At 37.8% G+C, this 26863-nt stretch overlaps 1 protein-coding gene across 1 annotated transcript in view; it reads left to right on the forward strand.

Annotated features, from left to right (window-relative positions):
- The first annotated feature begins 766 nt into the window (after positions 1-766).
- The window catches only part of GUCY1B1 (guanylate cyclase 1 soluble subunit beta 1), a 41777-nt gene continuing 15680 nt past the window's right edge, over positions 767-26863 (forward strand). Inside the window, exons 1-5 of the mRNA XM_033134492.1 lie at positions 767-906; positions 1543-1616; positions 17089-17189; positions 18852-18970; positions 26489-26686. Coding sequence (XP_032990383.1) covers positions 904-906; positions 1543-1616; positions 17089-17189; positions 18852-18970; positions 26489-26686 — 495 coding nt within the window. The 5' untranslated portion in view covers positions 767-903. The remainder of the gene's footprint in view (positions 907-1542; positions 1617-17088; positions 17190-18851; positions 18971-26488; positions 26687-26863) is intronic.

A 26863-nucleotide genomic window follows, 5' to 3' on the forward strand; every position in this document is an offset into this window, starting at 1 on the left:
TAGATTAAAATTATGCTCATTTTCTACTGGGCATTTGTCAGTTCATCTGTCACCTCCCAGAAACAAGAGGCCAAATTCTGGACAAAAACTTCATGGCTCCTGGCCATGATGTCGGACTAGGTGTCCCACTAGGACCAAGCACAGAACATGACTGGATCTTGTAGGGAAGTTTGGTAATGGGCAGAGCTGGTTTGGACAGGACGCTCAACACACTGTATTACTGAAAATTTTAGCTGGCTCACTCAACTAGTCTCATTGACTGAAAATAAAATATGTGAAACTCAGTATTATTAGCTTTCAGTTTGTCATAAACTGTTGAGGGACCAAACCACAAAGGAAATGTTTATCTGCAAGACAATAAAATAGAGGATGCTGACCAGGAGGGAAAATTCCTTTTAAGGTTTGTTCATTGGAAAATACACACACACACACACACACACACCCCTACACACACCTAGTCAGTTTTTGCTATCTCTGAGGGTAGACATTCGGATAAGAATATATTTGGTGGGACTACAATAGCTGTTTTCTCCCCTGCCCCAAAATTCATGCAAGGAGCAAAGCTGGGTCTTCTCAGTCGTCATTGTTATGGCCTCAAACGAAAGCCTTGTCACTGGGGCGGGGGCGGGTAGGCTCTGGAGCGCAGCAGTATTGAGAGCATCCGAATTCCCTCCTCTACCGTTCATTGGCTGAAAATTAGGAGGCAGCGACCAGCCCCCTGCGGCTCGACTCGCCATTGGCTTCGAAGGGGTGGCAATCAGGCCGGCTGAGACTGCTGCGCTCCTTCCAGCTCTAGGCTGCCGCCGCGGTCCTCTTACGCTGTAGCCACTGCAGCCGCCGCCTGGGTCCCTTCGGCGGTGCTTCAACGTGGGGGCTGCCTCCCCGGCTCGGCGCGCATTCATCATGGTGAGTGCTCTCAGCCAGGTCAGGCCGGATCCTCGAGCTGCGGCTGGACTGGGCCTGACTGCCCCAGGGAACCGGCCGCACCACCGAAGCTTGGCGCGGGGGCTCAGGGAGCGCACCACTGGTCGCCGGAGCAGGCTCGCTGTTTGCCTGCGCCCCGGACTTGGGAGGTGGGAATGCCCGGGTTCGCAGCGGAGGAGTTAGGTGCCTTTGCTCCGTAGAGGGTCCGGCTTCCCGAGATCGGAAAGGGGAGATACGGCCAAAGCACCGGGGCTTTCCAGCTCAGGCCGGCCCCGCGGGTGTGGGAGGCTGAGCGCGAGTCGAGGGAGGCGCAGGGTTCGCGTCCCCTCTCCCACGTTTTCCCCATGCCCAGCCTGCCTCCGAGCGGTGACAGGTAAGCGGGGGTAAGGAGGTGGCATGGACGTGGGGAGGTCGGTGATGGAGAGTATCTGCCCCTTATGGGGGTGGCTGCGCCCTTAATGTCTCTCTTTAGCAGCGAGTACCGCGAATACATTGGACCCAGAGGGCGGGGTACAAGGTTAAAGCAGCGCAGTGGCAGGAAATGCAGCAGCCTCACCCTCAAGCCCCTTACCACCTACAGCTGGTTCCTGACGCTCAGGTTTCCCCCTGTCCCCGCAGTATGGATTTGTGAACCATGCTCTGGAGCTGCTGGTGATCCGCAATTATGGCCTGGAGGTGTGGGAAGACATCAAGTAAGTGACTGGGTCCCCGAGCTCGGGCTAGGCACTAGAGGCGCATGTGGGGGAGGGAGGAGGTCCCCAGGCGGCCCCCGGCGCTGTCGCCTGCTCCTCGCTTTATCCTTCGCTTCCTGCTCCGGTCGCGGGCGCATATTTCGGAGATGCCTCCTCCTGCCGCTCCCGGCTGCAGCTGCGCTCCCACGCTCCGGAGCGGGACCTGGAGAGGAGGGGCGGCCCGGGCGGGGCGGGGCTGGGGGGGCGAGAGCCAGGGAAGGGACCCCTGGGGTCACTGCGGCCTCCCGACCCGGCCCGAGCGTGGGAACGCGCTGCCAGCGCCCGGCAGCTCCCAGGCTTTTCACGACCGGCGGCTCCCACGCAGAGAAGGGCCCGGGGGACCACAAAGGCCTCCGCGACGTTCAAGCTCCCAGAGGCCTTAGAAACAAACGGAAGACCTTGCCTCGTTTAAAATTTCCACACCTTGCAGACACAAAAAAATAGTTAACCCTTTTCAGTGCGCTAAAGCTCGCTTCTAATGAAACTATTCTTGAGCAACTGTGGAGCATGTGCATTTATTCATTCTGAAATAAAGTGAAATTGGAATGTTTTCTCTTTATTTCCCCAAATTCCGCCCCCACTCCCCACCCCTTCTTTTCGTTTCTGCTATGGTGGAGGCTGTCCATTGTAGGCGGACATCCTAGTTTCAGTCTACTAATTTCAGTTTAGAGCTGTGAGCCCGGCACTTTGGATGTGAGGGAAATACCCCAGGCACATGAGAGTTTAAACCTGTTGGGATGATGGGTCATTTCTGCTACCACATTAAGCATTTCAATTTAGCAGAGGCCTTTCTCTTTTTCTCTCTTATTCTGGTGAAATTTGCATTTAACTTATTGTATAGATGACCACAATCCACTAGCTACACCGAAACCTTATTTATGTATTTTTATTATTAGAACAACAATCACATTCAAAGAAAGGTGGAAGGCGTGGTTACCTGGGTGGGCAGAGGAGAACACATTGTTATTACATACTCGCATTGCCTGTACTCACTGATTTCATTTTGTTACAAGTACGTGATGCTTTCATGCTACTTTTTCCCTAAATATATCACAATTATTAGCAATCAATTCTAGCTGGACTTATGCAGTTACATGATAGTGATTTCTTACAAGCATCTGTTTCCATGGAAATGACAGGTTAAATATTGAGCACTAGATTGCAACTTTGCCTTCCTTGGGTCTGTATCAATGAGCACTCGCTCATGACCCATAATCAATATTTATATAACCCACAGGACACATCTATATTTATAAAGGTAGAGGGAGAGTTGGCAATTATGTGGTTGAATCAAATGAGAAAGCTTACTATGAGACTTGAATGTTCCATGCACCTTACGAATACTTTCATAGTTTTTTTTTTTTTTGCTTAGTAGACAGAGTTATATAGAAAGCAGACATTGAGAGCAAGATTTTAAACAATGTACCTTAAATATAGGATTATTTTTAAGTCACCTTCGTTATGAATTTATGAAAGCAACATGCATATCCCTCACATGATGTTTTCTCCTCTGTAAGATAGGAATTCCCAAATTTTCTGGTGAATGCTATGGCAATATGTTTAGAATCTTGAGAGGACAATAAAAGATGACTATTATGGTTAAACAGTCAAGTATTTTAACCACATTGACAATGTATATCCTATCTATTATCAATTTAGGTCACTGTTACATACAGAAATGAAAATTGTACTAGAAAAATGTTTCAGAATTGTTTTTTAATTAAATTATTGTGATTTGTTTATATTGGCCATATTTTCCCCAGAGAAGATCAAAATACCTAAAAATATACAAATTCCACTGATGTGAGAATTTAACTCTGCTCAATCCTACTAGGAATATTGTTACATTTTACTTTTTTAAAAAATAATTTTTTATTAAACATCAATGTCTTTTAACTCACGATTTATCTTTAAGTAGTTTCGAACAGTGTTCTTAATCTGTTCAAGTGCTAATAATTTAAATCATTCAATACATTTTCTTCTGGTAAAATGAAACAGTTCATGTGGGTGTTGGTTTTTCTGTTTGTTTCTTAATAAAATTATCTCAAGGATTATGTGGCCCTGCAAAGAAAATACTATTAGTTAAACTAGCGTTTGCAATCCAAGTGTTCATTTTGATTTTTTTTTCTAAGCTTTTGGTGGAGCCCATCTTGTCCTGGATACAGTTTGGTACCTGGGCTAATTGTTCAGCTTTCTGTATTGAGGGGATTAAAGCAGGTCAGCGGTTTCTAACCCAGTTAGTAACCCCGAGGGATTATTACTAAGAGCTCAGTGGATAAGCATTTGTTATCACAACAGAGAGATTCTCATTGCCTGGGGGCAGGTGAGGAGGAGTTGGTAGAGCTTAATTTTAAAATGTTCCCTGGAAGATTCTGATCCCTTCTCCGGTACTCACCCTCTTCTCCAGGAAGGGTCGCTGCAGTCAATGGTCCAAGATACTTTTAGTTTTAACTTTTGATGAAAAACTGAATATATGAGAAAAAAATTGTCTCAGTAACAGACTCCTCTATCTTCATTTTTGGTCTGTGAGAAACTATGCAAATTGATGTTTATAAAATTTCTATGATACTTTTTTGGTTTAGTAGGCAATGGTCATCCATCCTTCATGAGAAAGGATGCCAAACATTTAATGACAAATAAAACCCTAAGTAACAGATTCCAGACAGAAAGTTCTAAGTGGATAACAGCCAAAAATGCTTCATTGTAAACTCAGTATCTACTTACACTCTTACCAACAGTATAACCATTCCATAAGAGATTTAAATTCCTCTTTTTAAGAAAAAGAAATATTGTCTCTACCAAGCGTAGATAAACCTTCTCTTAAAAGGTCAGATAGTAAATATTTTAGGTGCTATAAGCCAGAAGTCAATATTGAAGTTATTATGTATGTGCCTATATAATTATTAAAATTTAACCATTTAAAAGTGTAAAAACCATTCTTTGCTCCTGGACCAGACAAAAACAGATGGTGGGCTGGATTTGACCCATGGGCTGCAGTTTGCCAACCTCTGATCTAGACCTAACACATGTGAAAAAACAAGAGACCTCTGAATCTACTTCAAATCTTTTGTTGGTTTCCCTTCCTTTGAATTTTCAGATGGTCCTTTCTAGAAGTCATAGTTCCTAAAGGATGAGAAAAAAACAATTATCATTTCAGGAAAAACAAAACAAAACAACAAAAACCACAAAGTCATGTACATATTAGAAAAGTACCTAAATACTTGATTTAATTATTTCTGTTACCTCTCCCATCAGCCCTGGAAAAACTAATCATTTCATCAAATTACTGGGTTTGATTTCAGATTTTTTTAACTTTACTGGAACATAAATATGGATTCAAAAAACTGAAAATATCTAAGATGATTAAAAGTCTATTAAAACAAAAACACCTTCCTGAAAACAAATTATTTTGCCTAGAGTTGAGCAGGCCAAGGAACAAATTTAAAATAGATTGAAATGCCTAAGTGCTACACAGTATTTTGATTAGCCTTTCTCTGTTTTCCTAAAAGATCTGAGATAAACATTGGGATTGCAATTTTAGTTTGAGATTTGAAAATAATGTATTGACACTGTTGGTGGATAAATATTAGAGTAAGTTCTTCTAGAAGGCTGTCAATCATCTTATGTTAAGAATACATATATGTTTAGTATTGTTTTATCTGATTTACCTAGAGCAGGGCAGGTATTCATTGATTTAATTATTCATTCATTCTTTAATTGATTCATTCATTCTTTCATTCTCTAGTTAAGCTCATTTTAAATGAGTATAGTCTAGTGTTTTAGGCACTGAGGATAGAAAAGTGAATGATATCATTTTTGCCTTCAAATAAAGTCTAGAGATATCAGAATATTTTTAGTCTTATTTTTTCTTGATTTTTCCTGCCTACAACTCAAATATGGAAAACATTTGACTGTTGGACAGCATATGTTGCTCTTCCAGGTTTGACATCAGTGTATCTAGCTGAATTTACTAATCACAAAATAATCATTATGGCTCAAATCAGCAAGTGCTTTGCTGTCAGCTCATAACCTGACTTTTGAAGTTGCCTCAAAGTTCCAAGCCTCAACTGCATAAGGAATAAATAATACCTATCATATAAGGTTGTCACATGTTGAATAATGTCTATATAGTGCTTAACACAGTTCCTGAAAAATAACTTTAATAAATGGTAGCTATTATTTTTTATTTTACCCTAGAACAAAAATGTTTCAACTTTTCCCTTCCCTAGCTCACCTGAAAGATATCAAGCTCTCCTTTAAATAACAGTAGTTCATTGAAGCTTATATACTACACTAGTGTAAATGTTCCTTCATCAGTCTAGGATTCTGTAGAAACTTCTTCATTGTTATTTTCACTGACTTTTCTCTTTTATTCATTCCATGCAGCTGGTACCAATTCTTTGAATCTAAAATGCCTCTTAGATGCTCTTCTTCTCCTTTTATTCTGGCCCGGACCACTTTCCCCTTTACTACTATAATAGCCTCATAGCTAGCTTCTCTGTGTCTGACTTGTCCCATGCCTCTCCATTCTTCAGATTATAGGAAGAATATTACTTCCATTTGCTGTTTTTTCTGCTCAAGTTCTATTTTGTGTTCCTCCATTTCATTTAGTTCTTTTTCTGGAGTTTTCTTCTGTTCTTTTATTTGGGATGCATTTCTGTGTTTCCTCATTTTGCTGCCTCTCTGTGTTTGTTTCTATGTATGAGGTAGATCTGCTATGTCTCCCAGTCTTGGCCAGGTGGCCTTATGTAGTAGGTGCCCTTTGCAGCCCTGACACAGTATCTCTGGTCATATGCTCTGGGTGCTCCAGAAGTGTCCCTTGTTGGGGTTGTGTGTGCCCTCATTATAGTTGAGCCTTGGTTGCTGTTGGCATTTCAGTAGGTGGGATTGATCCTCAGACTGATTGGCTGTGGGGTTTGGCCACATCAATAGTTTATGGGTTGCTGTCCAGGGGCTTACCCCACTGAGTAGGATTTGCCCCAGCAGATTCTGGTGCCTGTTGAGACCGCCCTTTGTTTATGCTGCTTGTGGGGCTAATTGGGTGGTTCTCTGCTGTGGTCTGAAGCAACCTCTGGGGAGGAACCTCTTGGGAGAGTCTTCTGTGCAGGCCCAGGGCACCCCCTGCCTGTGACTGGCCAGGGAGTACCTGATAGCCACTACAAAGCAATTCACAGTTGTTCACTTCCTTTGCTAAACCTGGAGGTACGTGGGAGAGGCCAGAACACTGTAAGGTCTGCTGCCACTGTCAGCTCCCTCAAGGTTCAGCTGCTGATAGAGCCTCCTGCAGTATGCAAGTTGGGTGAGACAGGGTTTCAGGGAGTCATTAGAGTGGGAGGATTGTAGTCTTAATGTAAATTCTGGTTTGGTGCCAATGCTGAGCCTGGAACTACTTAGCAAAAGTCTCAGAGCACGCTGAGGCCAGTTGCTGCCTCCCTGGTGCCTGCTGCATTCCTATAGTTTTCCAATAAAGAGTGAAATTTGGGCGGGGTTGGCTGCTTTGGGAGAAAGTGCTTCAGGTGTTGGGGGAGTTGGGTGGGGCTGGGTCCAAGTAAGTCAGCAGGGTGGAGTGGAGCAGCAGAACTCACCAGACCAATCAGATTCAGATTTGGCTGTTTGGGGGAGGGCTCAACAGAGTAAAGATGGCGGCTTCCTGCTGGCTGCACAGCAACAGGACTCCACTCAGGGGAAATGGTGAGTGTCCTCTAGCCCTTGCCCTGAAGTCACATACCTCAGTCTGCCCCCACCTATGCTTCCAACACCCCCCCCCCACAACTCACTATCCGTCCCCTGGAGCCAAGGGTAAGGGCCTGGGAGCCAGTGAGTGTGTGCAAGCCTTTTAAGAGGATGTCTGGGTTTCCCACAGCCTTCTGTCCCACCTGGGTGGTCAGAATCCCCACTGTTACTCATTGCCAGGTGTTATGGGGGCTTCTTTTCCTAGTACCAGCACTCTGGGCTGGGGAGCCTGACATGGGGCTGGGGTCCCTCACTCCTCTGGGGGAACCTCTGCAGCCGAGATATCCCTCCTGATTTTCAACCACTACATGGAGGTTTGTAGCCAGCCCGTTCTGTGTCTCTGCCCCATTTACTAGTCTCAACATGGCTGCTTCTGTATATTTTTAGTTATAGGGCTTCGGTTTGGCTAGACTTCAGATGGTTCTCTAAGTTGATTGTTCTGTAATTTAGTTGTAATTTTAACGTGTTCATGGAAGGACACAGGAGTAGTGTTTATCTACTCCACCATCTTGGATCTCTCCTTCAAGTTCTGCTTTGGAATCAATCTTACATTATATCTTTCAAATCCCTCTCCCTAAATCCCTGTTTGTTGTTTGAAAAAGCAATGTATGTTCTTAATAGTCATTTTATCAAAACAAAACAAAATAATGTCCCATGTTTTGCCATGTTTTAATCAGGTTTTCATAATCATGAGGCTATATAATTTCTATACCTTTCTGTACCCTTGCTCAAGTAGATGTTAATATATTAATGGTTCTTTATATTATAAATGCTGTTTGATATTTCTGAAGTCCTTTGCCATTTCAGTTGAGTGTTACAATGCCCTTTTGAAATAGGAAGGGTCTTTCTAGCTCAATATTTCCGCAGCTTTATTATGACATTGACACATAACGTTGTGTAAGTTTAAGGTGGACAAGTGTTAATTTGATAATACATTTGTAAATAGCATTAGCTGTCACCTCCCTCCTGTCACATAGTTACCACTTCCTTTTTGTTTTGAGAACATTTCGGATCTACTCTCAGCAATATTCAAGTATATGACACAATATTATTAGCTATAATCAACTGGTTAATCTTATAACTGGTTGTCTGTACCCTTTGAATAATAGTTCCCCATCTCCCCCACCCCCAATCCCTGGTCACCATCACTCTACACTCTTTTTCTCTGAGTTTGTCCTTATTAGATTCCACATACAAGTGAACTCAGTGCTCTTTAATTTAATTTTTTTATTTTATTCTATTTAATTTTTTTAATGATAAAGCTGAGTTTCCAAGTGAGTAAATGACTGTCTTGGGGAATTATACACAGGAAGCTGAAGGGTCAGAACACTCCAACTCCAACCCAACTCTTCTGGTGCCAGGTTTGCTGCTGCTTTTAAGATAAAAATAGGAGCTAATATACTACACATAAAAAAACGAAGCCATATTAAGTTTTATACCCAGAAACTTTCTCAATACAAATAAACAAATTAATATACAGGTTTTCAAATAAATAAACTAAATAATTTTTAGGATCAGGACCTTTTTCTGTAGAAAGATCAGCCAGTTAGCCTGAAAGATGGAGGAAGGCACAGTACATTAGTTGATAAGCTTATTAACATTTGAAGTATTCTTCCAGGTACAAGTAGATGTCCAGGTGTAAACCCCTTCACATACCTGCCAGTGAACTCTTATACAGGGCTCTCCCAAACCTGTACCATGTCTGGTGAGCAGCATGACACCTAGGTGATAAACCAGGTAAGATCCATATCTCAGGGTTTTTCTTTGATGACCTGAGGTATTCCCCCTCCCCCCCAAAAAAAAATCAAACTAGGTCTTTGTTTTCCTTGCCCTCTGCAATTTTTGAGAATTGAAAAATCATAGAAGCATATTCTTTTCTTAGCTGGGTCAAGAAGGAACTGTGCATATTAAAATGAGCACCAAAGGATAAATCAGAAAATCTGTATTCTTCCTCTTCACATACCAAGACCTAGTTATGTCCAACATTCACTAGACATTGGCGCTGTTCGCGAGGAACACTGTCCTTTCAACTTTCGATAGCAAATGTTTCTCTTCAGTGTGTTGGAAAGTGATAGTTATGGGTGGATACTGTGCAGACAACAACAGGAAAACACAGTTAAAACTGTATAACTGGCCCAGTTCAGAGGGTGACATCTCAAAAGACATGAGTACTTGCAGCTTTTCCATTCACTACTTTGCCTCTTCGTTCATGAAAGAGGAAACAGTGGTTGCGGAGGGAGGGGCAGTGGTGTCTTTGTTTATGTCTAGCCAAATGGAGCACCTTTTTCTATATCAAAAGATGCCACTAAAGAGGTTTCTACTCCAGGTAAAAGGTACACATTCTGAAGTATTTACTGTACCTGTTTATTACTGGGGCTTTGCTTTTATTGCATATTTTGATCTACTTGTCCTTCATTATTGAATCATGAAATATTAAATTGGTGCTTTATTGAAGTTCTTCTTTGTGGTCAATCTTCAAATCACCCAAACATGGGGAACTGGCAGTCCAAATGTCCCAGTTGCTCTCAGCATTCCAGCCTCACGGGCCAGTTTTCCATTTCTGAAGCACACTGAGCTTTTACATGTGTTAGGAGGATTCCTGCCTCTGCTCAGAAGGGTCTTCTTTTCTTCACTCTCTCCATCCCTTCCCGTAAATGTCATCTCAGCTTTGAGATGACAAAACAAAGGTTACATCTTAAGGAAAGCTTTCTTTCACCTCCAAAATTGTACTTTTGCTTCATAGTACATGCAACAGTTCATGATGATATATTTCTACTATTTGATTAATATCTGTCTCACTAGAATCTAGCTATAACGATTATAACTATTGCTCAGGGGAAAGCCTCTCTCTCTCTCCCCCAATACACACACACACACACACACACACACACACACACACACAGAGGGTGCCAAAAAAATTTATACACATTTTAAGAAAGGAAGAAAACTATTAAAATTACCCTGATGGTAACCACTTTGAGAACCTCATGTAATTGCAGATGTCAAACGTGACTTGTATTCGCCTTTTGTTCTCGGTATATACTATTACAGTTTTAATACAGTTTTTTTTTCTTTTCTTAAAAAATATATACATTTTCTTGGCACCCTCTGTAGATTTTTTCATTATTCTCATTTTATATATAAGGCAACTGAGGCTTCCATACTTTAAAACCCTGGCTCGGACCACTCAGCTATTAATCATTAGAGCAGGGACTTGGACACAGATAGGCTTGGAAATGGTCGTACTATATACCTCCTCCCAAAATAAAAGGGCCTACGACCTCCTTTCCAACACCAACCAATTTACCATGGCGGTAGACAACACATATGTGTGTGTGAGTACTTCCCATTTTTGTTTTTGTTTCCCTGGACTTTTCAAGCACTTGTGATTTGTCTATAACATTTTTAAAGGTGGTTTTTATTCACCAACCAGCACATCTACTGCAGAAAATGAGAGCCTCAGAAATTTTGAGCAGTTTATTGATTTTTAGAAGAACTGTGACCCGATGTGCCCATAAGGTGAGTTAAGGATGAAGTATACACATACAAGGGTCAAAACGAATTCATTTGGCTGATGAAGGTACTTGAAAAGGGCCCATTTGAAATATTTGTGGATGTGTTGTCAAAATTTCGGCAAGTACTCATGAGACTCACGTGACACCTGGACACAGTCAGAAAAAAATGCAATTATATATTAAGAGTAATGTTACTTTGCCTGAGTCCTTGTCATTCATGAGAATATTTACTATTACTATTTACAGTCCTTGGTTGAGTGAACACATTGACTTGAAAGACTGATCTTTACCAACTGCAAGAGGGTCCAAGCAGGAAGCTGTCCCTGCACTTAAAGGGCCTCCTGTCTCCTTGGCAGCTCCCTCAAACTAGATGGAGACTCTCCTTCAGGATTCAGGGCTCAGTAAGGATCATGGCATTGGGCTGTTGAAAATTGAGAGGCCATAAATGCTTCACACCCACTCCACAAAAGTCGTATACATTTTTAACACTTTATATGTCATACATAGTCTTATCTGTGTTTTACAGCAGATTTTAACCTTCCTAATGGCTGTACACCACCCAGCATTTATGATGTTCTTACAAGTCACGAGATGGACCATCCTAGGATTTACTGTCAAGACGATACCTGCAGACTGTCTTTTGTACAGCATGTGCTTTTGATAATGGTTTTTGAAGTCTTAGTACCCCTTTGAGCTGTTACTGGTCAGGCTGATGGTTTGATGCGTGCTGACCTTTTCTGCCTGACACCAGACCTTGGTTTAAGGCTCCTTTTTCAAGATGCCTGTCTTCAGGCTCTCCTATTTCAGAACCCCCGTTCCATACTTCCATGGGAAACTTTTCCCAAAAGCCAGTGGTCCTCGTCCTATAGTATACTTACTTGAGAAGTGTATCATAGCAGGAGCTCAGGATCAGAATGAATTCAGTTTTTGTACATTCACATTTTGTAGTTACGGATTATTTCCTTAAGTATAGAGTTATGAGAAAATGCTGCCTGGATATTTCTGACCAGTTGTATACCTAGTTTAAAATATATATGTGTGTGTATATATATATATATATATATATATATATATATATATATATCACACACACATATATACACACATATATACACATACATATATATATGTGTGTGTGTATATGTATATATATATGTGTGTGTGTGTGTATATGTATATATATATATGTGTGTGTGTGTGTGTGTGTATATATATATATATATATATATATATATATATATGGCAATTCCTAAGTTTGAAAACAAACTGTGGACTTTTGCCAGTAATGTTATTGATTTTTTAGTACAGATTTTGGAAACACATGGGGAAATATATTTAACTTCTTCACTTTTTTTTGTTTTAAACTTTTATTTATTTTAAGTGTGTTTTTCCAGGACCCATCAGCTCCAAGTCACGTAGTTGTTTCAATCTAGTTGTGGAGGGCACATCTCCCAGTGGCCCATGTGGGGATCGAACCAGTGACCTTGTTGTTAAGAGCACAGCACTCTAACCAACTGAGCTAACCGGCCGTAAACGTGCACACAGTTATGGAGTGCATGCTCTATTCCAGGCACTTCAGTTAGGCACCAGAGATTAAAAAACCAAAATCCAAAAACCAAAACCACAAAACCCCACCATAATAAAAATACTTACTATCCTTTAGGGGAAGGGTAATTCATGTAAATAAATTAACAGTTTAAATTCCAACAAATAACTATCTCTAAAAGTAACTAGGAAATTAATTGCTACTGGGAAATTTTTTCATTTATACATACTCAATTTTTAAACATGGATTTTGTCTATGCACAAATGTATAGAATCTGATTATTTGTTATTTTGTCCCGGGTGAGAATTTGTCTTTATTTTTAAAGCTCTTGGTGGGAGACAAAACTTGTTTGTTTTGGGTCTTTGAATTAATACATTCTACCAGCTAATGAACAAACTGAATGCACTTTTAGTGGCTTATTTTGATGCTGAATCAAAACGCCCAAGATTTTATCATTTCTCTCCCTTTTTCTTCCACTTTCCATTTTCTCTTCCTCCTCTCTTTCCTCTATCATCTTCTTCTTCAGCTTTGAGACTATTGCCAGTTAGATGGATTGGGCATTAACTGTGTGGAAACACTATGTTAAGCCCTTACATAGATTAATCCTGTCAGCCAGCATGACTCGAGGTAAGCACTGCTGTTCCTCTATTTTATAGATGAGGGAACTGAAACACAGACAGGTACACGTCCACGTTTATTGCACTGCATTTGGGATTAGCTTAGTTGCTCATTTTGCACACTGTTTGAGGAAAGACTATGTCTTATGTATGATATGGATGAAACCAAGTGTGTGTGTTTACCTAGGTTTACTTGTTAGCCAAAGAATGCCTTTTCACCACATCCAACCTCATATAGGCCAATTTAAAAATAAACCCTGTCTAAAAAATTTTACTGTCTGCTGACTTTATCATTGAGTAATGCACCAAGTAGAAAAATTTAAGCCTTAACCAAAGCAGAGTTATTGAGTACATAGGTAAAAATAACATTGCCTACTGCAAGTCATACTATTTGGAAATAGTGAGAGATTATTTTTGAGTTATCCAAGAGATTTTAAAATAATAATAGGAAGCAACAGAATGTAATAACACAAACTAGGATATATGATGATAACAGTCTTAACAGTTGCCATATATATGATGGATGAGCACTATTGAATTCATTTTAGTCCAATTTACCTATGACTTCATATGATATTTACTGTCATCTAAAAATTATTGAAAAAAAGTATGTCCAAAATTTTTCATTTGGGGGAAAATTTTAAATTATGTTTCTCACATTAGCCTGTAGTTTTCTTCTCACATATAAACTAAATATAATTTAAATAATTGGAAATTACATAATTGCTTTGTGTAATGCAACAATTTAAACAAACTTTGACACATACGTGTATATATATTGGTATTACCACTTCCCTGTGCTCTCTGGAGGCTGAAACAGTTGACAACATAAAGTCTGAACAAATAAAATTTATTTAGCGTTTAGAAGAAAAGAATGGAGAATTGAGAGACACTGAAAAAACTTTATTAGCTTAAAATTTCTACCACTTTCAATAACCAATATTGCCTGAAATTAATTCTTTTGGGTATTACTCGTTTTGCACTGGAAATTCTCCTGCTCAGTTGAACTAATTCTCACTAAACTAATTCTCACTAAATTCTCACTAAAATGTTTGTAATGTCTCCAAGTAGCTTTTCCTGTGAAAAAGGAAGATGAAGAATGGGTTACAAAAATAAGGAAAATGGGTCCAGAAAGATTAGTTCATAAAGATATTTTTTGCCTCCTGCAGTCTTTGCTCAGGTGTTAACTTCTCCATGATGATTATATTTAACACTGAAACCTGCTCTTTGCTTCTAGATCTCTACTCTGACCCCTTCATCTGGATCTGCTTTCTTTTGTAGCACTTATCACTTCATTATAGATGATAAAATTTGAATATATATGACATTTATTGCTTATTGATTGTTTCTGCCAGCTAAAATGTAAGCTCTATGAGGGCGGCGAAATTTATCTGTTTTGTTCATTGACTTACTAACAGTACTTAGTTAGAAAAGTGCCTGGGCATAATAGGTGCTCAAATATTTGTGGTAAAACTCCTAGCCTCAGGGTGAGGGTAGGGCATGGTGATGAAAAAAGAAATAACTAAAGGGTGACCGAAAGTTCCCAAAGATTTCTAAGATAAGTGTAAATCAGGAATCCTAAGTATTTGGAATAATTCATTGGAATTCAGTATGAAATTCTGAAGGGAAGATGATTTTTTCCTTCTGCATACTACTGTTAAATTTCTTTTTCAGCCTCCCTCCAGGGAGCATGTTGGGCTGATCAGTTCAGGAAGTAAAGCCTAAAAGATAAGAAAGCTTATTTTATTAAAAGAAGAGAAAGGAGAGAAGAAATGGATTGACTCATAGGGGAATTCTAGGGAAATGGCCATTCCTCTGTTTTATTTAGAGGGACTTTGTATTCTGTTTGTACCTCATTCATTTAATGATTGTTATGGAATGGCGAGTGTTTCCGAGAAATTTAGTTTATTACAGAAATTTATGTGATTTAATTTATCCCATTTGGAGGAAAACAAAATAAGGCACAGTGAGAGCATGAATGAATTTATACTTTATTATATATTTAATTAAAATTTAATTATATTTTATTAGAATACCTGAAATTAGAGGCTTCAAAATTCCAATCTGTAAATCAATGCAGTTTCATTATAAAATGGTAGTGACAAAATGAGAAAAATTAGACTACCCATATCCTTCAAATCAGCAATTCTATCTTCCAGAACCTATTCTACTTTTACACAGAAGTATAATTATTAACTACAAAGATATTCATAAGAACATTGTTTATGCTTGTGAAAAAAAAAAGCAATATACATATCTACTAAAACTTTCATATGTCGATACAATATATTTAATAACATAAAAAGATGTCCATCAAATAGTAAGTCAAAGGAGATTTTGAAGTAGTATGATCTAGTGTGTGTTATTTATAAAAGTATATTCAAGCATGAACAACTTGAATGTAATATTAGCAGTGGGTATCTCAGGATAGTAGAGAATTTTTAAGTTTTTTTCTCTTTCCTATATAAACAGTCCTTGACTTAGGATGCTTTGATTTAAGATTTTTCAACTTTATGATGGCTTGAAAGCACTATGCATTTAGTAGCAACCAGACTTCACATTTTGGATTTTGATCTTTTCCTGGGTAAGTGACATGCGGTACGATGCTCTCTCGTAATGCTGGGCTGGGCAGTGAGCACAGCGCCCAGCCAGACACCTAATCACAAGGATGAGCAACCGATACTCTGCAGTGCTCTTTGTTGCCAACATTTTTTGGATACTGTAGTCAATAAATTACACGAGACATTCACCACTTTATTACAAAATGGGCTTTGTGTTAGATGGTTTTGTCTAACTGTAGGCTAATGTCAGTGTTCTGAGCACATTCAATGCAGGCTAGGTTAGGTTTATTAAATGCATTTTCAACTTACAACACTTTCGACTTAATGATGAATTTATTGGGACATAACCCCATCATAAGTCAAGGAGCATCTGTGCTTCATATTTTTATACAATTAGAAATTAGAATGTTCAAAGATAAGCCAGTGTTTATACATTATATTGTCCTAATTTGGGGATATTTCAATGGCTTTTGGTATCAGAAAGACCTGAAGTTTTGAAGATGTGTTCCTTTCACTTAATAGCTGTGTATATTCAGCAAACGGGAGGAAAATTTTACACCTCATATACAGGTCTTTAATTTTTTGAATATGTAGACTTGGGAAGTGCTGTGGTCATCAGTAAGATTTATAATGCTTCCACAGCTTAGAACATACTTCTGCACACTTTTCTCTTTACAACTGCAGTGGGTTATATTATTGCTCCCATTCTAGAAATCAGGCGGTTTGATGCTCATATGCTTTATGTGGTTTGTCCCAATTCATTCAGCTAGTAATTATGGGCTCTGAAAGTAAGATTTCCATGCCTACTAAATCCTCCCGTCTAGCCCTTTGCAGGCGCTCGTCCCTCTTCCCAGAACACACTTCCAGGTTGCTCATGGCTCACTCCCAAAGCTCTTTCAGACTTTACTCAATTACTAGCTACTCAGCGAGGCTCCCAGCTATTGTACTTGAGCTCTCTACCCCTCTTCCTGGACTAGGTTTTCTCCAAACTACTTAACATTATATATGTTACTAGTTTCATGCCCCATTTGTCTCCCCTCCTAGAATACGTTTGTTCCAAGAGGTCAGATATTTTTGTTTATTTTACCAAACACTGTGTTTCCAGTACCTACAACAATGCTTGGCATATATAGGGACTCAACAAATATTTGCTAACTGTTTATTAAATCGAGTTATTTATTACATTTAATATAAGGTATTGTATTGGATGTTAGAGTACTTTATAAATGTTGGTCTTGCTAGAATATACTTCACTGTATTATTTTAATTTGGGGAAAGAACATGAAATAATTTCTTCCTTATCACTGACTTTTAGGTACATGACATCGATTTAAACAAATTTGCCAAAATCAAATCCTATTTCAGATACAAAATCGTTGTTTATACAATGATTGTAGCTATAGTACCTATTCTTTGATTTCAGCTTTTCCCCCTTGTCTATCTATCATTTTTGTTTTCCAGAAAAGAAGCACAATTAGATGAAGAAGGACAGTTTCTTGTCAGAATAATATATGATGATTCTAAAACTTATGATTTGGTTGCTGCTGCGAGTAAAGTCCTCAGTAAGTTGAATGTGACTTTCCTTCTTTGGTTAAGTTACACACAAAAGCTCAAGGAATGTGTGGTCTAAGATCACATTGGACAGTTATGCAGGTTGTGCACTGCACAACCCTGGTGGTGAGAATATCTGCATATAATGTGAGGCTCAGGCTATGCTGAGTCCAACTTTTCCTTTTACAAGCTCTTGAGAGAACAGAGGAGCTCTCTGCCTCTCCCCACAGGAAGCCATGTGTTGGGGAAGGAAAAAATAGTATTGATCCTTAATGTAATAAATTAATAATTTAATAATAACTTAATGTTATGGTGTTAACAGCACAGTAATTGCATGAGTGTAGTATACAGAAAATATTATCGCCAGATCTCTTTTGCAATCATAAGTTTTGTTAGCTTTTGGTAAAAGAATCAGGAAACTGAGCTCTGTATCAGACAAAACTCATGCAAAGAAGGCAAAGTTAAAAGAAAGCTGCATGCAAAAAAATTGTTCTCAAAGTAGTGTCTCTTATTCTCATAGTGCTTAGTTTATAAATAGGCTATAGTTTGGATAGACTACAAAGAAGCTTTTTAGCTTTGCCAAATATAACCCAGAAGAGCAAATACTATCTATTGAAGAATACAATAATTAAAAAAAGAAAAAAAAAAGAATGGTAAATTGTTAATAATAATAAGAGAAGTATCCAGCTTTGTTAGTAATCAGAATTGACACAAATATGAAATTTTTTTCATATAAATATAGAACTTTAAAAAATTAAATATCTAGTATTGTTAAGGATAAAGTTAAAGAGGAAATCATGCATATTTTGAACCTAATGGTAAAGAAAGCTTTCCTGGAGAAAAATTTTGCATCATCAGTCAAAGCCTTTAAAAAAAAAATGCTCAAATCCTTTAGGAATTTTTCTTAAAGAAATTATTAGCTCTATTTGCATTATGATTTACGTGTGCTTTCATTTCAGAGTTACTTTTGTTGCATTCCTGTGTTGAATAATATGGTGATTAAAACTTATATACAGAAAAATATCTTAAAGTTTTAGGAAATATTAATAATTGCATATTGACAAAAAAGCAAGACATTAGGCTGCATGCTACATACAGCAATCTTATTAATTATGTACATTTAAAGAAGAACATTTTGCACCAAATATTATCATGTGTATTCTTGATGACTTTCAAGATTTTCCTGTGTTTTTCAGAAAAAAATGTTATGCATTAAATATATATCTAAAACAGCTCAAAATTAACTAAGTGGGTTTGTCATGGAAACTGAGAAATTGATTGCTTTCCTACAAGTACAAATTTACACTGTTAACATGTTAATATGATGTCTTCTCAGATTTCATTGTATTGTCACAGCCAGAAAAATTTATTTTTCTTTTTTTAGAAATTGTTAGACAATTGTTAATAAAGTGACATAGGTTTCAGGTGTACAATTCTGCAATACATCTTCTATATATCACATTGTGTGTTCACCACCCAGAGTCTGTTCTCCTTCCATCAGAAAAGATGAAATGGTGCCATTTGCAGAAATTTTTCGTGTGATCTATATTCACTGTCCACAAATATTGAGGATATGTAAATTTTTTATGCACTTATCTTCATTCTTCCCATTAACAATATATTATGTTTTTTTGTTTGTTTGTTTTTGTTGTCCTTTCAAACCTGTGAAATAGATCTCAATGCTGGAGAAATTCTCCAAATGTTTGGGAAGATGTTTTTTGTCTTTTGTCAAGAATCTGGTTATGATACAATCTTGCGTGTCCTGGGATCTAATGTCAGAGAATTTCTACAGGTAAGCGATTTTAAGTCTTGTAGTTAAAAGGTTTGAATTTGTGATTCTTAAACATAGCCTCTGGAATAGTATTGTTCAGCCAGCTGGATGAGAGTATCTTGCTGCTAAAATGGAATTATAATGCCATTTTTCCTAGTTCACGTAAAATGATAGGTATTAGATGATCTTGAATACATTTTAGTATTTTTGTTTCAGGTTTTTTCTTTAACTTTTGGTTCCTGACAATAAATATGCAAGTTGTAAGTTAATGTTCTGCGAAAGACTCATCATGGCCTATTGTGATGTGTTTAACTGCCTTTTTAAAAATGGTTGTATGTGTTACTAGTTGTGGTTTTATGTTTTGGGTCTATAAAATGATCTTATTTTAGGTACTCCTAGTTTACATAATTAACTAGTATATCAGTATCTATGACGTTCTACCCAGAGCTTGTTGTTTAGGAGAAACATCATGGCTTTCAGGTGCTATGCCACCAAAAGAAATCTGAGAACCATTACATATTAATTAAACTATCAAAAGGAAATAGGAGACCTTCCAAAGCAGTTTCTGGTGAAATAAAAGCTAATATCACCAAAGGTCTTTGTCTTTTATTCTTGTTAAAATTACCTTAACAATTTTTTACTAGTAAAATACACATTAGATGAGAAGCTATTTTTGGATTGTCTGTCCTATTTTAAGCAAAGTCATTTGTAAGACCCTCTTCTTGAAATGTGTTAACACTGAAAATTATGTGGTTGTTTGTAAAGGATATTTCTAAACTGGCTGCTGAAAGCAGCCAGATCTTGCTGGAAAATGATGTCAGTGCAATACTAGCTGAACTGAAGCCCAGTTTTGAGGGAATGTAAACGACTTGCAATCCAGCTGCATTATTGATTTAACAGCCAAAATAAGAACTTTAGTGTTTAATCAAAATGTCTCTTGTTTACACAGTGACATTTTTCTTATAAATTTAAAACAGCATTAAATCATGTTGGAAACTGGTTTGCAATCCCCTGCCATGGATTTACCAAACTACTGATGTCAAAAAAACCCTGCCACTTCCAAATGAAGTAGCTGCCGGGGAATATGTAAATTAAACTTTAACAGGCTGTATTTAAATGAATTATTTTAAATGGGTTATAGTTGAGTACTCAAAAGTATTTTGTAATTTGGGACTTTTCAATATTTATTTCATATTTTAATACCTTTGTTGACGCCTGTCACTTTGTCAACAAAGTTTCAACTTACAGTTCCTCAGTCTTAATTTTAACTTTCTCAATGGCTCCTTTACATAACAAAACAAATATTCAAGTAGTTTTACAATTTTTTTTTTTTTTTAACTTTGACTTATTGTGACCACTTGCTAAGTTTGTAGTGGTGCTAGCTATAAGAGAACAGGTAGCCTCTTGGCTTTTCTTCTCCATGTTCTAGAGCTGTGCTATTCAATAGCACAGCCACTAGCTCCATGTGGCTGCCTTTTGAGAATTCTAACACTTTTCTTCGTTTGCCCTACACGTCCGTGGGAGAGTCTACTATTATCTGGAGATTGGATGGTTTTCCTTCTCTCTTCATGACTCCCCCAATCTCTTGTCCATTCTGTAACTCTAATGATCTTTCGGAACTGCAAATACGTCTCATTTCATTTTCTTGCTGAAACACATCATTGATTCCCCATCGCTCATTGGAAAATGTCAAAAATAATTAAAATGATTGAAACTGCTTACATTCCCTATTCATTCTCTCTCTCCTCTGAGGTTTTGTACCTGCTCTTCCCTTTGTCTGGAACACTGTTCGTGTTCACCTAGGGAAATCTTATTTATCCTGTAGGTCACTTTATCTCTTCCGGGAAGATGTTACCCCTCTCTCCAAGCTCTGCTCTTTCTGAGTCAGGGTAGTTGGTATTTCTTGTGTCGTTACAATACATCTATTTTTCCAGCCACAGTCTTTCTCACACTGTATTATCATTTCCTGTTTGTTGGGCTGGAATGTAAATTTCATAAAGCCAGAGACCATGTGTAATCTCTTAATGACGATATCTTCACAGATACAATCTGTGTATCTGGAGATGAATGCATCTCTTTTTTTAATTAAGGTTTATTGTTTGTATAAAAATAGGAAGCAAATATACCAATATCTGAAGGTTAGTTATTTTATTGAGGATAACAAGAACCCATTTTGGGTGAAACTATATAACTTAATTTAGTGATAAATCATGGACTGAAACATAGGAGAATAGAAAGCCACCCATTAGATGGATTTCCTTGAGTCAGGAGCTTCCACTAGGCCATATTTGATAAGCTAAGCTAATATAAGACTTCTGGGAATGGAAACTAAGTCAATCCACAGTAGGGCTACCAATTCATTTTCAGTGGTGTTACATTATTATTATATTATGCGTTCTTTATCTCCCCAATAATTTTACAGAAGTAAAATGAAATGAAAATGAGCATTGATGGTTGCCAGGTTGACTACTGAAAAATAAATGAGCAATATACATGCACTCTTAGAGACCAGTTGGGATTTAAGTTATGGGCCCATTTAAATATGCTTAGAATCTCAGCTGAATAATCAAACAAATATTCTGTCATAGTTTGCTGGAAACTCTCACTCCATCAACTAATTTTGGAGGGGTGGCAATTTCATCCATTCACTCACTTAATATACATGGGAGTTCCTCTGTCAGTGGGTCTGTCCAGCTTGCGATGGGATTTCCTTAAATTCATGAAGGTCCCAGGTTTGGGCTTCCAAAACACAGCATGGTGATTTAGCCAGACCACCAGGAGCAATCTGGGATTGATGACCCATCTAAAATCTTTAAATGTTTGTACAAAGTGTTATTTTGAGAAATATGCGGATTTTCCTGAACAGCTGTGAAATTCTAATACTTCCCTAAATTATTTATAATATTTCTTCAAAAAAATGCACCATTCATTTTATTTTTAACTTTAGAATTTCAAAAGGAATTGTTTTTTCTACATCTAAAATGCCAATTTCTGCAACCTGTAGTTTTAAAATGGACAAGTGAGGACTTTTAAAAGAAGATAAGTATTGTAGAATTTTAAGACTTTTCTCTTTGAATAACTGGTGTATGTTTTTACAATTTACAAAATACAGATTGTTAAATACAGTATTATGTAAGGGGGATTTCTTTTTAATATGAGTTTAAAAGCTATAGAAATATTTTACACAGATATTTCTATGAGTATTTGCCTTTTTTCTTTAAAATATTTCTCTTGAGAGAATAGTAGTGATAGCTATATATAATTCAAAAAGTATTTCCATTTGAATAATTTTAGTGACCGGTACAATTTCTTCTTAAATAGGGCCTTACATTATTTCTTTTAAAACAAGGTTCTCTATGTCTTTTCATTCGGAGGCCTGTTTCTCAAGGGGCAGCTCCATGGAGAAAAGTCAGGAACAGTGTCATGAAATCATGAACTTCTTCCTTGCTCTCAGGCTACTCAACACCCTGACCCTTGTGCTTCCCATTATATGAGTTTGGGTTTTCCACTGTATTTAGGACTTGCTTGTTTAAATTTTTTATGTTTAAATTCTAAAATGACTTTTTTCTTATAAAATTTATAATGTTTTCCCAATTACATGACTCTCATAAATAAATGATATTGGTGGTCTTGTTTTTCAGAAGTGTGAGGAATAAAAAAAAGGACGTGCTGTGCCTAAACCTTTTTCCTTAAAAAAAGAGAGGTTTGCAATGACTAATTTTTAAGATTTTTTTTCCAGATCTAATCTCAGGAGTGTTCTGCAATAACACAGAAAACTCCTTTCTTCCCATCCACTAAGGTAAAGATTCTTGGAGACTAAAACATCTCTCTAAAACTTTCATCGCAAGTTGGACGCAAGGTCTTACTCCATCCACTTGTGTGGATCATTTAGGAATTTTCACTTAGATGCCCTGGAAGGAGAAACATGAAGTAGTAAGGTCTGGAAATTTTGCCTCTGTAATTACGTGTGATCTTACTTTAGTGAGGCTTATTACAAAGAGAAAATTTGTAATTATTTTGAAACATTCCAAGATCTTTAAAAATATGGAACTTCAAAGTATTTCTCAAAGGAATAATAAATTTTCTTTTGTTTCCTAAATCTGTGCAGTGTCCAAAATCTAGAACTTCAATACAGTTTCCTAGGATGTCAACACTAGTTTTTCTTCTGTAAATGATAAATGCTAGGTGACAAGATGCACTGCATATGAATAGTAGAACTCCTGTGAAAAAGTACATTCATTTTGCTTGTAGAAAAACCTGTAAAATGATATAGAAATGAAATTGAAACCTCAGAGTAATCTTTTGGCATCTGGGGCAAAATAATTGAGTGAACCTGCTCTCTATCCCTTTCCTATTTTGTAATTTCATAAAGCTAAGAAGAATGAAGGGAAAGCACATACGAGGTTTGCTTTATTGTTTTCTGGGAATCGACTTGTGCTGTGTGCTGGAATATGTTTGTGTACATTTTTCCCATGTTTTCTTTAATGTCTATATTTCTTTGTAATTGACCTCTCAGGTCTTTTCTTTGTATACCCGCTTCCATGAATATATTTAGAAATAAAACAGAATACCTGTTTTAATATGAAACTCTTGTTCCAGGATACATTGCTACAGCCTGTGGATGAATCATTAGCTTTGTATAGATAGTTGTAAAATGCAGTCAAGGTTTTCTCTTGGCTATTTTGAGAATCTTTTTTTTTGTGTCCTCTGATATGGTTGCAAACGATTATAGTCTAACTACAAAGAAGGCACATTTTTAGCAATATAAATGTACTCAAATGAAAATAATTTAATTGTTAATCATGAATTCCATTTCTTATAATAGACAGGCTGTGGTAATCACTTTAAATTTGAAAGAGTAAAACCAAGCGAGGAAAGCTGTAACTAAAGAAATCCCAAGAGTATTTTTATGTTAGATACTATTTCAAGGAAATCAATATTACATTAAGTGGTGTTAAAGCTTTCATGCTACAGGAAAGCACTTCACTTGTCCATTTAATTAATAGTAAATTCAATAAAACAGTAACTCTCTGGAGAGTTGGTTACCACAAAGACATAAAAGATGAACATTCTGACTTCACATGTTTTGCTTTCCCACTTGCTTTGAAGTGATAAATTTAAGCAAAATTTTATTATCGATATTAATACATCTATTTAAATTAAAATAGTTCTGAATTGGGGGTGAAGTGCCTATCTTTTTGTGACTCATGGTGTAGCTGCATGTAGAAATGTGCTAATGATATAATATGGCACAAGATAAAAATAGATGAGTCTGAAAGTGATATAGGCGTATTGACTGATACATTTAAATACTTTGTAGAGGGAAAATGGAAAAAGAATATTAAAATACATATTTCAAGTTATTGATTGATTCATTTTTTCCCTCTAAAATGAGCCATAACACAGTACCTGGGCATGACTACACTAAGAAATTTCCCAAATGCAGCAACAGGCTCCATTTTGACTTTGTGGGAAATGTGACACTTTATAATATCAGCAGAAATGTAAGGGATCTAGGATGTTATGAAGAGCAGTCTTCACATCTTCCTTTCTCAGGAAAGAGTTCCCATGAGAAGAACTCGTCATAGGAAGAACCCTTTGTACTATTCAACCAAATACAGTAGTTTTAGAACTTCAACAGCTTGTAGTTTATGTAAACTGTCCAATACTTAGCGCCTGCCATATTGGATTCTTTTTACATGGCAATAGCATCCCCTAGAGGCAATCAGGGTGAATTGATGTTTTTTTTGTTAAGAAACGGTTTGACTTGATTACATCATATCATAACAGGTGTAAGTTTTAAGAAGAAAACAAAAAACACTTTTAAGTGCATAAAGGCATTTAAAACAGAAAGCAGATTTACCCAATTGAGGGCACTATTGAAACGTTTTTTCGCATCAGAATGTCAACCTTCATGACCTAGCTCAGGTCTCATCTTCACTTTGAAATCTTTGGCCCTTATTCTTTTAGTCTGAGTTGTTGGATTCTTTATTTATGCATCAAATGCCACTCTGCACATTCGTTTGTGGTATGAACCATGAACTGCTTCAAGTCAGGGTCCGCATCATGCCGATTTGTACCCAACCCTCTTCCCTGCCCTCAGCCTGCACCACGTAAGTAATGTACATGCAGTAACTTTATAGAATGAGTGAATGGTTGAATGAAGGCGACAGGAAATTCAACCACAGTGCCATAGGTGCCCTGATGGGAAATTTCTCAAATTTGGGCCCCCATGGAGTCGCCTCATACTCCAGTTTCTTCCTGATATCTTACTGGATACTTCTGCTTCCCTACATTAATCTCTTTGAGACATTTGGAACCACAATAAAGATTGCTTGGCTCATCTGCAGCACCTTCGTTGTAGACGCCTTCTTTTAGGGCCCACGATATTCTGTGACTGTTTTGTTTTTCTCATTCTCTTTAGTAAAAATCAACAGTTATTAATAGATTACTATTTGCCTGGTGTATTAGTTTTTTTGTTGGTTTGTTTTCAGCTGCTGCCATAACAAATTACACAAGTGTGCATGCTCAAAACAACATAAATTTATTGTCCTACAGCTTTGTAGGTTGAAAGTCTCATTAGACTATAATCAAGGTGCCAGCAGGGCTGTGTTCCTCTACATAGGCTCCAGTGGATAGTCATTTCCTTGTTCATTCACGTGTTGACAGAGTTCAGTTCCATGTGTTACAGGGCTGAGGACTCAGTTTCCTTGCCGGCCATCAGCTGGGGCTGCCCTAAGGTCCTGGGACTCTCTCTATCCTTGTACATCGTCCCCTCCATCTCAGAACCTACAATAGCGGGTCATTTCCATCTCATGTTATCATCTCTTTGACCTCCTGTCATTGCTCCTCTCTCTCCCTATAGCCAAGAAAGGTACTTGACTTTTTAGGACTCAATCACTCATGTGATTACGGTGGCTCCACCAGAATAATCCAGGAGAATGTTCCCAATTCAAGATCCATAACTTTATTCCCATCTGCAAAATCTTTTTTGCCATGTGAGGTAACATATTCAAAGGGACTAGGGCGTGGAAATTTAGGGGGCCCCATTATTTTGCCTACTATATCTGAGACGTGCTAAGCTCTTTAGTTATCTCCATTTTATCAGAAGAAATCAAGTCTTGGAAAAGTTGGGAAAATTGGCTATATTACCATGAAATGACAATGTCATGCATATACAACTGCCCCAAACTTCTGTAAATATGCATATCTTTGCTTTAGCCCATAACTATGTTTCTTTTTTCTGCTTCAGACATTCTTTTTATATCCCACTTGTTTATTTATCCTTCCTTAAAATGTATCAACTGTTAATAGCCACAGATATTTTCCTTAATTACTCTACTTTAGTATCAAGTTCTCTACGGTTCTTGCCGTACAGATGTCTCTGTACAGCTTGGGAAGGATGTACTATGTGAATGTTTATTTCGCTGATAGGCCCTCTAAGCTTAGATGGACCCTTCTTTCTTTATCTTGCTTTCCAGTAGCCGGCTGCCATTGTGGAAGCATTATTTATTCGTCATTATCTCCTCTTTATTGCAGAACCTCGATGCTCTGCACGACCACCTTGCTACTATCTACCCAGGTATGCGTGCACCTTCATTTAGGTGCACTGATGCAGAGAAGGGCAAAGGACTCATTCTGCACTACTACTCAGAGAGAGAAGGACTTCAGGATATTGTCATTGGAATCATCAAAACGGTAGCTCAACAAATACATGGCACTGAAATCGACATGAAGGTAATGATCAGTAGCGGACACTCTCCTGAACACAGGTGACATGCAGAACATTAAAAATGGTCCTCTGCGAATTTATTCAGTTATTGCTGCTAGTGGACCTCACCAGAGGGATATATAAGTTCTAACAATAGCAAACCAGCAATCTTCTATATTTGGCCTTGGAATGTAAGGATATAC

The sequence above is a fragment of the Rhinolophus ferrumequinum genome, chromosome 18, assembly GCF_004115265.2.
Source record: "Rhinolophus ferrumequinum isolate MPI-CBG mRhiFer1 chromosome 18, mRhiFer1_v1.p, whole genome shotgun sequence".
Classification (NCBI taxonomy): domain Eukaryota; kingdom Metazoa; phylum Chordata; class Mammalia; order Chiroptera; family Rhinolophidae; genus Rhinolophus; species Rhinolophus ferrumequinum.